Source organism: Calliphora vicina, chromosome 1 (assembly GCF_958450345.1).
Source record: "Calliphora vicina chromosome 1, idCalVici1.1, whole genome shotgun sequence".
Lineage (NCBI taxonomy): Eukaryota > Metazoa > Arthropoda > Insecta > Diptera > Calliphoridae > Calliphora > Calliphora vicina.
In genome coordinates this window covers 19,607,074-19,625,026 of record NC_088780.1, presented here as the reverse complement: position 1 = coordinate 19,625,026, position 17,953 = coordinate 19,607,074, and the positions used below count along the sequence as shown (strand labels likewise).

The 17,953-nt window shown below is 27.2% G+C and overlaps 1 protein-coding gene across 1 annotated transcript in view; it reads right to left on the bottom strand.

The window, feature by feature from the left end:
- mld (molting defective) overlaps positions 1-17,953 on the bottom strand; it is a 61,645-nt gene that overhangs the window by 28,190 nt on the left and 15,502 nt on the right. Inside the window, exon 2 of the mRNA XM_065500929.1 lies at positions 15,999-17,203. Within this exon, the coding sequence (XP_065357001.1) occupies positions 15,999-16,463 (465 nt within the window). The 5' untranslated portion in view covers positions 16,464-17,203. The remainder of the gene's footprint in view (positions 1-15,998; positions 17,204-17,953) is intronic.

Genomic DNA, 17,953 nt, shown 5'->3' with positions numbered 1-17,953 from the left:
TTATGTTATTGCCAGTGTGTGGTAAGGTTGTTGTTGATTTTTTCAATGTCCACCCTTGCATAGCAATAACAACAACAAACTAACAGTGTTTTTGTTGTTGGTATTATTGTAATTCGTATTTATTTTTGTAGAAGTATGTACGTCTCTGGCAATTAAGTCGATTTGTCATTTCCCTTTCTCTGTAACAAAACCATTATTATCCATTTGCACTAAACTGTGATGTTACTCTGCTGCTGCTGTCATCCATGCCCTGCGTACACAACGGGTTTTTTGTTTTGTTGTTGTTGATATTCCTCCTTCCTTTTTTTTATAAATATAAATATTTTATTTATGTGGTTGTTGTATTTTTGTTAAACCAGCTCAAACAGTCGTGTGCCGTTTACATCGTTAGCATTGTTGTTGTGGTATTTTTTGGCACACAGTCGCTCGTTTTTTCGTCGACTTCTTCTTGTTTTTTGTTCTTGTTGTTTGTTATATTGTCAATGTTTATTGTTTCGTAAAATCATCGTCACTTTCATGCTTTATTATCCCATTAGCTTTTTGTGTGTATTGTATGAATGTATTTAGCCTTGTTAAGGAATAAACATGTTTTACTTTTATAATTCAATTTTTATTATTTCGAGTCTTGTTATTGTTGGTTTTTAATAATATTCATCGTCTACCACTCGCATCCTCGCATACCATTGTTTACATAACGTATTTTCCCTTGGGTGATGCCACTTAAAAAATGGGCAAATAAATCATTATGAAAATATCATCAAAATATCATCACTCAAAACCGTCATTTATAGATTAAACTTAATTTAATCGCTAATCTTCTAACCCCCATTAACACGAAGCCTGGTTATGGCCTAACTAATAGATATACTGTCGTTTGTATGTTTGTATGAAAACTGTCAGTTTAACTATTAGTTAATACATAATCAGACTTCGTGTTACTGGGGGTTAACCTTAATTAAATTGTAATATTTTCTTAAAATTAAAATAAAAATTTCATGGATCATGAAAAATAATCAGCCATATTTGAGAAAAGAAGCATAAATTTTGTAATATGTTCCCACCAAATAATGCTGTCAATTACATTATTCTTGTACAATTTATATGAGCGATTTCAAATTCTTTCGAGATATCTATCTATATTTATGCCTAAAGCTGTATTTACCACATTGTGTTTATTATTGTTACTGATAAAATATATAAATATTAATAATGTGTGGGTTTTGTTTGTTTGACATTTAAGACTTCATAACAATTAATTGTTGTTAACGGTAGTAGCAATTACGGGCAATTGCCACTGAAATTTTATTACTTGAAAATAGTTTCATTATGTGGGAAAATTTATTTCAAATACCAAATACTATATTTAAAAGGGACGAAATTTCCTTAAATCTAACAATCTGGTAGCATTATAATGTAGTCTTTGTTGTTGTTGTTTGTTAGATGAGTTTGTCAACAACATTGTCAATGTTGTTTTTTTATTCCTGGTTTTGTGATGATAATAATAATAATAATAACAACAACAACAAGAACCACCACACGTCTGATTTATGAAATCTTAACGTGATTATTTATCACAAACGTGTTTCTTATTTAACTTTTACACACAGTGCTGCACATTCATATATATTATGCGTTGGAAACACCTTTGTGCTAAATAGGACTTTCGAGGAATAAGCATTAAAAGCAATTTATCACTTTTTTTATGGTTGTAATAAATGTTTAAAAAGAAAACTACAAGAACAACATCTAAAAATTAAACAACTTTTGCAAATGTTTATTTATTGCTTTATCTGCAATTAGTGGCTGGATTTATAAAATAATTACTTTCGCTTGTATGAGTTTAAGACATGTTGTATATGTTATTGTAAAAATCTGGTTGTTTTAAATAATTTAAATAAATTGATTTGGCAATTTTCATAATAAAAAATAATAAACACCGGGAATTAGGGCACTACTAAATACTAAACCGGGTTGGATAATTTAGTACTTAAACAGCAAATAAAGGGAAAGAAGAAGCAGCATAGGAAGACGTCATATTTGTTTATTATTGTTATAATAATAAAAATAACAGTAAATGCTAAGGTTTATGAACAACTAACTAAAATATACAACATTTTAACTAGGTTAACGTATTATTGAAAAGATTGTAATAAAAAATTAATTTGTACATCATTTTAGTAATTTGTTATTTTCTCCAATGTATATTTTTAAAACATTTAAACAAATAAATTGTTGTTCCTTCATTTATTTTATTTGTGTGGGGTCTGGCCTACGTACATACGCTTGAATTTCAATTGACTTACATTTGTTTTCTCTATAATTATATTGTTTTGTTAAATTGCTGCTCTTCTAAACACTTTATTGTTGTTAAAAGTCTTGAACTTAATTTATTTATTTCAAACAATAAACACTACTATTATTAACAAGTTCACAAAATATTTCGACACAATTGTGTTTAATGCTACACTACATACAGTATTGGCCATAACTAAAGCACCCCCTCAATGGATTTTTTCAAATCATAATTTTTTTGATAAAAACGGCTTTTTTGGGATGTATTTTGTATATATTTTATTAACTAATATTGTTAATGTTCATTTAATATTCATTTAGTAAAAAATAATTTTATTAAAAATTAATTTAAAATGATAAATCATATAAAAACTCAAAACGCAACGGACAAAACAAAAGCACCCTCTTATAAGATGTTTAAAAATTTGACTCGGTACTGCATATTTGCAATGTGAATTATCGGGAATCGCAATGAATGGACTTAAAAATTCCAAAAGATAAAAATATAGGAAGACGTAGTGTGCAAAATTTAAGTTTTATACAGTTTATTGTGAAAAAAACAATGACAAGGAACAAGTACTCTAGTAAATTTAAAATTAAAGTTATTGAAGACTGGAAGACGGGGTTATCACTGCATGAATTTAGTAAAAAATATTCAATTAACAGATCAGTTATTTCCAGGCTCGTTTCAAAATTTTTTAAGACTGGTCGAAAATCTCCGGTGCATTCTGGAGGTCGTTCGCGAAAAAAAACACGATATTATGATTCCTTGATCAAAAGAGCAATACAAAAAGATCCTACAGCATCAGCTATTCAAGTAGGAACAAGTTTAAGATTATGCGTTAGCGAAAGAACAATCCGTAGAAGAGTAGTAGAAGCCCGATTATTCAGCTGACGACCAGCAAAAAAACATTTCTATCAGCTAAGAACAAGAAAGCTAGACTGAAATTTGCCAAAGCCCACATCGACTGGAGTGTCCAAAAATTAAAGACAGTACTGTTCCCTGCCGAATCCAAATACAACTTAAAAAGTTCCGCTGGAATAAGGCGTGTACGCAGACCAAAAGGAGGAAGACTGAATCCTAAGTATTGCAAAGGAACAATTAAACATGGAGGAGGCAATGTAATGGTCTGGGGTTGCTTTTCTGGTCAAGGATTTGGGCCAAATCATAAAATTTATGGGATTATGGATCGGTTCATGTACCGTGATGTATTGAAAGCTGTAATGTTGCCTTATGCCAGTGAAGAGATGCCAATTATATTGAGCTTCCAACAGGATAACGATCCTAAGCACCCCTCCAAAGTTTGTAAGACTTGGCTACACAGCAATAAGATTCAAGTTCTTCATTGGCCTGGTCAATCTCCCGATCTCAATCTTATTGAGAACTTGTGGCACATTGTTAATATGAAAATAAATCGTGAAAATTGTTGAAATAAGGATCGGAAATTTTCACGATTTATTTCATGCCGTTAAAATAGTCTGGGAAGGAATATCGAAAAACGCCATAAAAACATATTATCCTCTATGCCAAGTGATGTTCTTGTGCCATCCAAAACAAAGGATTTGCAACAAAAAATTAACTAAAAATTTTTTTTATATTATATCCTTGAAGGGGTGCTTTAGTTTTGTCCGTTTCATTTTCTACCTTAAAATATTTTTTGATTTTAAGTTACCTCTTATAGAAAGGTTAACTTTGAAAGTATTTGTTTATCAATACTAAACATATTAACAAATTAAAATAATACATAATAGATATTTAAAACTTTGATTTTATACAAAAAAATACCATATGAAAAAAAATCATTGAGGGGGTGCTTTAGTTATGGCCAATACTGTATGAAAGAACATAAAAAAACATTAAAAAGAAGACAATAACAATTAGAAATGATTGATTCTAAAAAAACACAATGGGCGTAAAACAGAAAGCAACAATATGTTGGCAATGTTAAACGATTGTAAACATTAGGGGTAATCGCAAACAAGTGGTATTAAATCAGATAAACGTTTTAAGGAGGATATTAAGAGCGGTTTTTTTGATTTAAAGATTAAATACAAATTGTTAAGCAGTTTAGTAAATCTAATCTAACATTAACACACTTTACTGATTTTGAAAGTTTTTGATTTGGAGATTCAATAACAATTATTAAGCAGATTAGTAAATCTAATCTAACTTTGCTGTTTTAACTTATAAAACGTCAGAGAAAAGTCACAATTTGTTAAGAAAATTATGGCAGCACCGTTTGCAGCTTCAAGTCTTCTTCTTCTTCGAGATTAACATTCATTTAGAATGACAACAGGTTTGCCAGGAGGTTCCTTTTTAGGTTTTTGCTTTAATTTTAATTTATTTTAATTTTTATAGACCAAGTTCATTATTTTTTAACAATATAAGGTATTTTATAATAGAAATTTAATTAATTACATATTTTAGCTGAAAATTACCATAGTTTTGCATTAATTTATATGGCAGCAATGTTTGGAGCTTTTAGTCTTCTTCTTCTTCTTAGATATCAACATTCACTTAAAATGATAGCAGGGTAGCCACAGAGTTTTATTGGAAGTTATTAGTTTAAGCACCATTTTCTCATTCTCTAGTTATTTTTTATCTTGACGATATACTGACAGTTCTCCTACAAAAATTATATTAATTGGAAGTATATCGTTACGAAAAACGATAACCAGAGATTGAGAAAATGGGGCTTAGTCTAAATTTTGAAAAATAATCGAAAAATTTAACATCGTTTTGTATTATTTGCAAGCTAAATTCGTTTGCCAATAACCTAACACATTATTCTTATTCAATTTCATGAAAGAAATATGACATATTAAAAACTCTTTAGGATTAACTTATGTTTCTTTATTCCGCAAGCTATATTTTACACAGTTTATTGTTTAAAATGTGATTACCCTTTATTATTGATTGCCACAAAAACCTATAAATATCAATAATAATTGGAAAATATGTTACAACAAGTGTGTGGGTTTGTTTATTTGACATTTAAGTCTACATAACAATTAATTGCGGTTAACCGTAGCGACAATTATGGTTATTTGCCACTGAAATTTGTATTATGTACTTGTAAATAAACTCAAGCATAATGTGAGAAAATTTCTTTTAAATATTTATATATTTTTTTTTTGTAAAGATTCAAGACAGAATTGTCAAGTAAATCTTAAAACATTTCTTTGCAGTTTTCAACAATAATTCAATAAAATCTTTGTAGAAAAATATTATGAATGAATATTTTAAATATTTCACATACATTGTATGTTATTCTTTAACTACTTTATAATTGTTTTTTTTTATTTCAAATACATGTCATATCTTTTTCCATCTCTTGACAACAAAAAAACTCCCATGTTTGGCAAATTATCAAATCTCCCGGCATTTTGTGGTGTGTGCTGTTTCTTTTTTATGATAAACATTTAAATTTGTTACAATTTAATTTCCCATTATACGAAAAAATAAATTTAAATTAAATCATCTCAATTTAAGCGAAATTAATTTAATGTGATTTCCGTTATATTTTTTTTCTCTTTTCAGCTCTATTCTTGGAATTAATTCTATTAACCTTAAAAAGAAAACGAAGGAAACGAATAAAACAGATTAAACAGATATCCCATGGTGACAATTAACATTTGATTGATTAAAGGCCAAAAGTGACCAGCAGGAAAAGAGAGGAGAGGCTTAATAAATTTAATAAACTAAAACGCATAAATAAAACTAGAGCAAACTACAATGTTAAAGGAATGTTATTAAATTATTATAAACAATTTGCAAATGTAAACAAAATCTGTTAGATTTTTGGTAAATATTTACAATTTAATAGAATTTTTTTGTTGTTGTTGGCAAATAGCTAAAATAAACAAAATAGAAAAAATGTATTTAAAATAAACAATTTAACTAAAATTAGTTTTTTCATCATTTTTGTTTTTTTTTTTAATAAGAAACCGTTAAGTCTACAAGTCCACATTAAGTATTAAATGTTAAACAAGTTTAACGCACACACAAAAAATAAACCAGACATTTTAGCTAATGGAACTGGTAGGCCTTATTACCAGTCATTAATTTTAATTTGAATTTCAAACTCAAAGTCAAAACGAATTTGTATTACACTAAATGATCACTTTAACTCTTTATTTATAGCTTAAACTTAGTTTAAACTTCCAATAATTGATTGATAGACAAAGTTTAACAAGATTTTAAACTTTATTTTAAATACTAAGCTTAAACTTGAAATAGTGGTTTTGGTAAACGAAAGTTCAGACGTTTCCTAATATGGTTAAATTTTTTTAGATAGTTTTGATCACTTTAATTCTAATTTTTTTTGATTAAACTTATTTTAAACTAATTTTCAAAATTTGTTTTAAATACTAAGCTTAAACTTGAAATAGTGGTTTTGGTAAACGATTGTTTGGCTAAACCTGTTTAAATAGTTTAGATCATTTTAACTATTTTTTTTTATTTAACTAAGTTTAAACTTACAATAATTGTTTGGTAATCAAAGTTTAATCTGTTTTTAAACTGCAGTTGAACTTTGTTTGCCATACGAAGCTTAACCTTGAAATATATGTCCTGGTAAACGAAGTGTTTGAACTATAGTTAAACTTTGTTTTTAAACCCTAAGTTAAACTTGAAGTCTAAGTTTTTGTTATCCACAATTAAGAAGTTTTAAAACTCAGGTTTTCTTTTAACAAGTATTTAATAAACAAAACGTTTCATAAGCTGCCTTTTATTCAATCACGCCCCTTAAACCAAGTAGCGTGTTTATTTTTCTTAAACTAAACCCGTTTGTTTTTGGGCTTAAAATATGTTGCGTATTTTAGAGATCAATAAACTTTGAAATGTATTCCACTACTAAATTGAAGACAGATAAACTACAAAACACATATTTTTGGTGATTTATGTGTTTTATTTTCTTCTTTTTTTTGGTGACATTTTAAAACAATTTGAAATTTAAACGTCTGGCTAACCAAAGCAAGAAATGTCACGTGTTAATAATAATTGTTTATAATTTTCATGTAGGTGTTTAAATTAGTTTAATCATTTAAATTTGTTTAAAAACTAATTATAAAACACAAAAAGAAAACGAACATTTTTTTAAAATAAAGTGAAATGTTTATTAACAAGATTCAAGTTTATCAGTAACAAAAAAATACATAAAAATTTAAAATTTATTACAATAAAAATTAAAAAAAAAGAGGAAACTTAATTAAAACAATTTCCGTCAAAGGTGGGTGAATCTTGTTTAATAAAGTTTTTTTTTAAATTAAAAAAAATTAACTAAAGGAAATAATTGATTTTACAATATATTTAATTGGACCTTTTTTTATAGATATTAAATATAATTTCTTAAGCTAAAGGTCAGATGTTTATAATAGATGTTTTTATGTTACTTGGTGACTTTTTAAAAACATAAAACATTAGAAAACTAACCACCATAATGTAGGCAAGTGACTTGTTTTTTTTTAAGTCTAAGTTATTTGAAAACTTTTTATTATTGTTAGAAAAATTTTCATGTTTATGTATTTTGTTTTTTTTTTTAATTAGAACTACATTTATTGAAAATCTATCTAGTTCTTGGTATTTTGCTTTGATTTGTTCTTATTTTCTTTAATTTACTGTGAAATCAACAAATCTTTGCATATTTGTAAACAATTAACAACTCCCATCCTTTTAACAATTGCAAAAATTCGGCTACTCTCTCAGAGTTGTTTAAAAGAGTAAGAATTCTAGTGTATTGTTTACATTTGTAAATATACCGTTAAGTGTGAACGAAAGTTGCTGTAAGTTGTTTTTGTCATCTTTAAGCCCCCACTAATGAAGTATTAAAGAAATGTTAGCTTTTTCTTTTAAAACTCATCAATTTTATCAAGAAAACAAAAGCATAATTAAGAAAGTTATTAAAAGGATTTAAACAATTAACAAATGTTTGTAACAAAAAGTTGAGGAATTTTCTTTTTTTTTCATAAAATAAGGACAATTTTTTTGGTTTGTGGCTGATGTTTCTAATGAATCTAAATAAAACAATAAAACTTCTTATGTGCATATGAAAAGTGTAACAAATGTGTTGAGTGTGCAATTGTCTGCTACTTAAGTGCTCGAGTGTTCATTTCCTGAACTTTCAAGAAGTTTGATTGGTTTCACTTTTGTGTGTGCTACATATTTCACATATTACAAAACTTTGCAAAAATTCTATACCAGTAAATAAATTCTTTTTACAAGTAAACTTAGGTAAATTTCGAATTTGTTTTGAGTTTTCGGTCATAAGCAGAACAAATTACAGGCGGGCAAATAAATACGACAACAGCCCAAAACAAATAATAAATAAAAAACCACCACCAGTTTGGCCCTGTTATCATTGGGACTTGAAATGTAAACCACAACAGGAATACAAGAGGTTTTATATTTTGTTTGTCAAAGAACGAGGACTAGATGAAAAGTTCTTTTGATGGTAAAATCCTTCATTACAGAATCATGTCCATTAAAATACTCGAAACTGGGGGCAAAACATAAACGAAGAATTTTAGTGGAAAACGGAAAAGCACTAAAAAGGCAGTTGACCCAGCTGAAATAATTGCATGAAACAACTGAATGATTCAATTGTCAACAAATTTAGTTGTCATAACGAAACAGAACCAGTCAAATTGTATTATAATTTTTAAATTTTCTGATTTATTAATAGAATATTTATCACAGCTAGATTTTTGCTTTAATTCAGCACTAAATCTTTTATTATTTTGGTTCTTAAATTTTCGCAAATTTTGTATCCACTCAATTTCAGTATTGTCCTCTGGTTTAGTACCAAAAATACGATATTTGAAAAATGGGCATAAAAAGTGCAACATTTTGTCTGCCCTATTTTTTTTATTTTTCCATAATTTTAAAGAAAACTTTACCAACTGACCTCGCTTATAAAAAAATAAAGGAATAAAATTAAAACTTAACCTGGACTTGCAAATAACGATTGTTTGTTAATCGCAAGTATTTAGTATACGTATAGAAATATGTAAGAAGGTATTTGTGTGTTAAATTGTATGTTTGCCAATGTATTTGTGCAAACACTTAAAATACAATAGACACGCGTATTTTCTACTTAATATGCATTTATTTCATTTTTATTATTGTATTGTATTTGATTTTATATTTATTTTTTTATATTTTACATCATGACACACGTTCAATTCTTATTTACAAACACTTAAATGCACACATCTAACCAACACACGTTAAAACTCATACTACTCCTGTCTAAATACAACCATGTACGAATAGTACTAAAAATATTTTTACCTATTGTTTGACAAACAGATTTTTACAAGAAACTCATTAAATTTGTTTTGTTCCTTCGTACTCCCCCACATACACACAAGAGAGAGAGAGTGAAAAAAACAGGAATAATAAAGGCGAGGTAAATGAAAGAGGAAGAAGGAGAGAAAAACCCAGGGAGTAGGAATAATGTACTGCTTGTTGTGTATGTTTTTGAAATGTATTAAAAATCAACTGTCATTAACTTGGTTTATTTACTAATTTATTCCGGTATAATGCTGCTATTAATGGTGAAAAATATGAGAAAAAGGAATACATATTTATTTATTTGGTAAACTGAAATAAAAAGAAACAATTCTCTCATCACCAATATCATGGTCTCATGTTGTTTTGTTTTAAAAACCCTCATAGGCTATTTTTTTTTTGTAAAACAATTTGTCATCCCACTGTTTTCTTATTACAAATGATTGATTTTCTTTTTAAATCAAAAATAAAAATGCAAACATTTTCTTAATTTTAAAATATTTCCCAAATATAACCCTCCCTACCCAACCTCCTTAAGATTTAATTTCTTTTCTTTTAAAAATCATTACTTTTAAAAAAAAAGTTTGTAATTTAAGAAAATTCTTAAATTTCTATGCAATGTAATCAAAATTCAGTGGTGTGTGCTAATTTTGCGACAATTTTTTTTCTTTTCATTGTGAAATTTATTCAAGAGAGCAATCATGGTTTCTTTAAATACATAAATATATATTATTATCACACCTCCTGTAGTGTTTTGAAGTTATAAGGAAATCAAAAAAATTTAATTGTTTGCATTTATTGTAGCATTTAAAGTTATCCTGGCGGGTTATTCAAAAAAAAAATTGCTGTTCATTTTGAGTTGGCATGGGAACGTTTTTTTTTTATGTGACGGACTTTATGTAAAGAAAAGAAATTTTTGTTTGGGAACAAATTTAAGATAAAATCTATTTGAGAAAATCATAAATTGTTTAGTCCTGTGGAAATTTTATGGGAATATGGGAAATTAAAAAAAAAATATATTGAAAACTTTGTGAATATTTTTAGAGCAATGCAATTTTTGTAAATGAAACTATTTTAAACATGAAATTTAAGTAATGGTATTTCACTGGTGAAACAATCAATATGAAATACCCTAATTGTGAATAACATCATTATTTATGCTTTGAGCCACAGGAATATAACATCCTGCAAAAATATATTTTTTATAGAGCAACATATTTTTCAGTAAAGGAACCGACATAAATTTAATTTCCAAAAATTCTAAATTATACAACCAAAAATATGCTGGCGAAATTTTACTTATTATATTTAACATTTAGTATAACAATTTTCCTTGACCGACAGTGTTTTTGAATATTTTTAAAAAAACAACAATCTAAACAATCTCTTTATAATAAAAACAACAAAGAATATATAAACTTAATTACATTATTATTATTCTTATCAATTTCAGTACTAACCCTTAAAAAAAACTTATATTGAATTAATTACTTATTTCAAACACAAAAGAAAAAGGAAAAACCTGAAAAACACTCCAAACAAAACACAAAGTCCTAATAAAACAGCCAGAGACGACCACTGTAAATATAAAAATGTATGTTTGTGTGTAATGAGCACCCATTTAAATAACAGGAGAAGGAGAGTGAAAATATTTTTTTTTGTTTTGTTATTATTCCTTTTAAGTGTTGTTGACATGTTTAACACTTAACAAATAGGTGTGAGTAAGTGTACTCGCATGATTTAAGGTTAGTGTGTGTGTGTATGAGTGTATGTCAGAATGGGTGTGAAGGTCTGTCTACTGTTTGTTTACTTCAGTTTTTCTTAACATTAACGTTATTTTATTTTATTGTTGTTGTTGTAGCTGTTTGCTTTCATTTAAACACTTTTGTTTACATTTTGCACATAAACAAAACAAAAAACGTAACGTAAGTAAATATATACATTCTCATATCCATATAAAATTCAAAATAAAAATAAAACTTTATTTACTAGAAGGCTTTACGTTTATTTAATAAAAGAAAATATTGGTCAACAAATAAATAAATAAACCCATAGCAAAATATAATTGTAAATGCTTTTTAAATGTTTTTCTAGGTCCTTTTGTTGTTTAGAAAACTAAATCTGAAAAAAATTTAAAATAAACCACTTTTCTTTTGTTCAAGGAAAATTGAAAAAATAAATCCTTTTTTGCTGGGCCAAATCAAATGCATCAGTAGTTTAAAACGTTAGGACACAACACCACATCACACCACACCACACCGAAGGGGTGGTATTTTTAATGGTGATGTTTAACAAGTCTGTTTTGACGCCCATTCACCATATAAATGTCAAATGAAAACGTGTCTTGCCTTAGGTATTGTTTAGAGTTAAATCCTTAACAACAAACCAACCTACTCTCTAAATCCTTTTTAATCGATGTGGGAAATGCTGGCCCTATAAGGTAGTTTTATTTATAAAATATGGAAATTTTATTGTGTAAATCATATTTGTTTAAAATATTTTATTTACTTGTCAAAATATGTTTGACATGCGAGCGAAAGTAATATGAAAATTTAGTGTTCACACGAAAGTTTGCATAAAATATAAAGTATAGAAGCGTGTGAAAGGTTAAATAAATCAATTGTCAAAAAATATTAACTGAGAAAAAGGAAGCAAGTTAATATTTATGCAGTTAACTAACTAAACAAAAAAAATATGGTGCAGATTTGATTTATACTTTTATATTTATAATTTGTAGTTTTAACATAAGCAAATACAGATTTTAAGTTTTTTTTATTTAATTTATGGAATTTTGTTAGCAGGCTTAAACTGTTTTAAAGCAACATTTTAAATTTTGAGATGAATATTTATTGAGATTTTTAGAAATAAAGGTCTGTCTGTTCCGATTTACATAATTAATCATTAAAACTAACAAATTTGAAAATGTTTATTCCCAAAAAGATTTGTGCCACATGAGTATTTCAGATATTTGTTAGCAGCTTTAAGACAGTTCTAAATCAGAAATCAAAAAACCTGGTTAAAAATTTTACTTCGGAAACAATTTTCTGCTAAACCCACAAATCTAACAAGTTCTAGAACAAAATTAAAGTCTTAAAATGTTTAAAATATAATGAATTAGCAATTAAAATCGAAAGAGAATTATTAAACTAAGTTTGTTTAATAAAAGCTTTGGAAAACTATGTGAAACTTAACTATTTTCTTTAATCCTACTGTCTTTGTATAAAAAATCGTCAAAATGGCCCATTTTCACTCAATGTCATGACTCATGAGGCTGCCCTATTGGTAACACTGCCTACAAAAACAGAGTTGTATTATAGGTGCCAGGACGTTGCCATATTTGTCGCTTTATTGGCATTTTAACGATTTTAAATCTGTATTTAGCAATTTTACAATAAAATGTGTTTATTTGTTTAAAAATTACAGATTTTAAATTGATAACTATATTATGAGTGATCTCAAATCAAAATAATATATTTTTAAAATAATTTCTGCAAAATTTCATTTAAACAAATTTTACTAATTCAGCAAATATTAGAAAACAAAAAAAATTTGTATTAAAATCATTCTGAAATATTTATAAAACAAATGCCTTTTTATTTTTAATAAAAATGTGTTGCTTTTTTCACACCTCATATCGTATCTATTGCAAATAAATTTGTTAACAAATTTTAGGTAATTTAAAGTCCTGTTCATTAGTAGAAAAACACTATTTGTATGATTTATAAATTGGTTTCTTTATCTCGAACAAAATGTTACCTTTTTTGCCCTTGTTTTACCCTTTTGTTATTATTATAAGGTTTTTTTATTGAATTTATTATGATATATTTTTTTGTTATTATTATCATGTTTTTTGTTTATTTATTGTGATATATCTTGAAAAGAAATGTATATGGACTGGTTCAATGCCCAGTACTTGACATATAAGCATTTTTCCAAAAAGAGGACAAAAAGGATAACATTTTTCCCAGAGAAGAAATTTATTCAACTTAATTTTCTTTTGAATAGCTGAAATAATTTAAAAACTGTGAATAGTAAACAAAACGGTTAATTTGTTAATTGCTTTATTATTGAATTTGATACTCTTACTCGAACTAATCAAAAAAAAGGTACAAGAAAAGTGCCTTTCATTTATAAAACCAGTTAGATTTAAAATTTGAAATTAAATTTTGAATTCTTTAACTTTTTCAATACAAGATTTTATTACAAACTTTACAAAATTAGTTCCAAACATCAGCTTACAATAACTTATTTCAAAATAATTACACATTAAAATTTTGGAACAATTTAAAAAATCTAAAAATTTTCAGTTTAAACTTTGAACAATTAGTTGTGTATCATGTTTTTATTTAATCCCTTTAAATTAAATCCTTAACTAATCATTTCCTGTATGATTTGTTTTTTGATTTTTCAAACATCCCTTGCTTGCTTTTATTAAAACAAGCAGCCCTCCCTTAAAGCAAAAATATCATCGTTGTTTGAACAACACCTGAGATTTAACGGCAATAAATGTTAAATATATATGTACCTAGTAAACAAAGGTCAGAGATTGATACAAATTAAATCCTTAAATTACGAAAACAATAAACTTAATATAATTGAGCATTTGAGGGGATTTTAAATTGTAAATAATTTATTCAATGATTGTGTCTGACTGCCAGACTTTGGCAATAATCATCATCTTCATCACGTGTTCGTACTTGAAATAATTTAACAAAGTTACCAGGAGCAACTTGTATGAGATTAAATACATATAAAAAAATCACAAATATATTGGCACAGCGCGCCCTACACCCAAAAATAAGTAGCAAAATTTACAAGTGATTAAATATTAAATACCTGAGAACCAACAAAATAAACCCTAAATTCACAGAGAAAATGACACTTGGAGGAAAACATTGGAGGGTTGTGTTTAGGAGTGTGTTTAATATATTTTTTTGTTTTAGTTACAAAATATTTCATTACGATTGTGTAACCATTAGTAACTCATAAAATCAAGTGTTTCTGTAGAGGATTAAGAAAGCAGGAATTACTTTTATGGCAAGAAGTATTTTCCCCCTCAACGATTGTTGTCAGTTGTGTATGGATGCAGGACAGACTGAATGACTGACAGCTGAAATGAAATGTGTCGTTTGCACACACAGCCAAGCACACTTATGACAATGTTTGTTGGAAGTGGGTAGGAAGTTTTAGTTGGATTTTTAAAATATGTTCGAAGATGATAATGGTTAAAGTAGTCAGTACAAATTATTGTTTTTTTTATAATCTGTTTAATATGAAAATTTATTGACATAACTGTAAGTAGTTTTTAAGATTTTTGTTTAAGAAATAAGTTTAGTCTATATTTTAAGAAAATATCTTAAAGTGAATAAAACTAAATGACAATTTGAGTAATATATTATGATGATTACTTATTAGTTCTGTATTTATATTATTTGTTTTTGATAGATTTTACAATTTTCTCTTCTTAAATCCTATAAAATTACATTGATTTTCCGTTACAACAGGAAATTTCTGCAATTTTCCGAAATTCCCTGCTAGTTGCAAAACCAGCATTTTTAACAATATGGCAGCACTTAACTTTACAGTTAACTAGATGTAAATGTAAACAAAAGAACGAATTAGCACTCTCTCATTCACATTCACTCTCCAGTAAGGAAAATTCTCTGTTATTTAATTGCATACTTATAAGGGCATTAATGTTGCTTTTTTTCTGATTTAATTTTCGTAAAAAGCTTATATTTAAAGTAATAGAAGTTGAATCTGGTCATATAAAGTATCAAATTAAAGGTATTTCCAAGATCTAGACCAGACTAGCTCTATAATTAAAGAAAACATTAGAAACCAGTACAATTTTGGGAAATAAATTTTTAAAAACCAATATTTTTAAATCTCACGAAATGTTGACTTGTTTCGAACAATTTCTATATGAACCTGGTCATATAAGGTATCAAATGAAAGATATTTTTAAGATCTATCACTATTAATTACTTGAAACCGGCTTTTAGTTCCCTCATTACTTTCATTTCTTATAAAAAAGTCCAACATTTTTGTCAACAAACGAAATCGGCCACCATATTTTTATCCATTCACAATAAAATTCCAGTGATTTCTTATAAATTTTTTTTCTTAGTTAAACTATAAAATAACTCCAAATACTATCTTTAATTGTAATTTTTGCCAAATTAAAGCTATTTAAATGATTTGCAATAGATATTCTTTAGAATAACAAAAATATAATTTTTTTTAAAGGGGTCAGGAAAAGTTCAAAGTAATTGGCCCCTAATTTTTTACTTTCCTCAAATGCATGAAATTTTATTATGAAAAAGGTCAACTTTTTGTTTATTCATGCGTCATTTCTTCCATTTATTTTCATATTTTTTGTTAGTAAAACTATAAAATTACTAAAACAACTTACCTTTAATTGCCATATTTGCATTTCTAGTAAAATATTATCCATATTACTTTGACCTTTGGCGGTGGCTTTTGCGGTTGCGGCCACACTATCAAATGTTGAGGCGGCACAAGACGAAGATTGTGCACTGCCGACGGCTGTGGATGAGCAGGGTTTATTTGTTGTTGTGGTGGTGGTGCTGGTGGAGCAGGAGGAGTTGTTACTCAAATGTGTATAACAGGTGGTTGATGACGTATTAAATGGTGAATTTGTGGTTTGAAAGAGATCATATAGTTCAGCATTTGTTTTGCCGCAACTACGGCATAATTCTTGGAAATTATGGCATATATCTTGTGTAGTTTTTAATGATGATGATGATGACGTTGTAGTAGATGAGGTGGAAGAAACGTTGGTTGTGGTAGTTGGTGCCTTAGAGGCTGCCATATTGTCTGTTAATATTTGAAAACTTAAGTCTGACTCAAAGTCCATTAAGGTGTTTTTTTTTTTTGTTGTTTTAAGTTACTTTATATTTTTACGGGCTGGCTGGCTGATAAATGGTTGAGAATTTTTTTTTATTTTAAGATTTTTAATATAAGATTTGTTGTTTTGCTTTATATTTAAAATATACAATTTAACATTTTTGTAGCGTTCTTTTGTATTTTATTTTGAAAAGGGGTTTTTTTTAAAGACCAGTCCTTTTATTTGCAACTCTTGATTTTTTATTTTTTTAGAAAATCATTTTGAAATGAATGCTTTACTTTTTTCACTTTGATGTGTTTTAATTTTCTACAAATCTGTAATAAAAACGTGCATTTATTTTTCCATTTCCTTTTTGTAGGCTTTAAACATAAAAATTGTAGTATGTATCTTTAATTTTTTGTTGTTGTTTTGTTCCTTTTAAGTTATTTGCTTTATTTATTTAATGTTTGAATCCGTCATGGTAGTTTGTCGCCAACGCTTTAAATGTGTACAGTGCATTAAAATGCGAAAAACACAATAAAAACTTTTGTAAGTTGCAGTAGCAGCAGCCTCCCTCCCTACAACATACAATAGTTGTTCTTGTAGCTGTAAATTTTATATCATTAAACAAACAATGACGTCTGCTTGTTGTTGTTGTTTATTTTGGTATTCTGGTATTTATGTATCTGCTGCTTCTTCTTCTTTAGCTTGGTGTAAAAAACCCCAGCAATAACAACAACATTAACTTCAAAGAGACACTAAAGTAAAATCTGTAAGAAAAAGAACAAAAAAAAAAGAACAAGAATGAGATTTCATTAAAACAACAGTTTTTATTGTTTGGCAAAGATGGAGACAGACAGAAAAAACAACAATAACAACATTAACGATAACAAACAGCATCTATTATCGATTAGTGTTGCCAATCAAATATTTGTTTGTGTGTCTCTGTGGAAAAAAACGTTAAATAAGGAGTTTTAACAATTTAACAGCCATCAATCAATATTTTTAAAGTTTAAATATTGATTTAATGTTTTCATTAACGTTGTTTTACAAATAATTTTTACTAATTGCTGGTTAATTTGTTTATTTTAAATTGAAATATTATTTGTTATGGAAATTACTTTTTTTTTAATATTATACACTACGTTTAGCTGATAAAAGGTTTACGGTTACGGTGGGATGCACTAAAGTTGATGTTTGTATTTATATGGTGACATATTTGGGGGAAAATATTTACAAAGTTAGGGTAAATATAAGAAGAACAATGTGAGAATATTCAATAATTATAATTAATGAGAAAACAACATTTAGGCTACATGGAAAATGTAGTAAAAATTAAATTTGTTTACCTTGAGGACTATTGCCCATTTAAATTTTATGTGTCATAACCTTAAACATTTCTGGAAATTCCAATTCAATTCCTCTTGAAAATGTCAAAAGAAATGTTTAACAAATAATAAATGTTGTTTATGTTGATTTTTTTTTTATATTCTCAAAAATTAATTAAATCTTATACACAC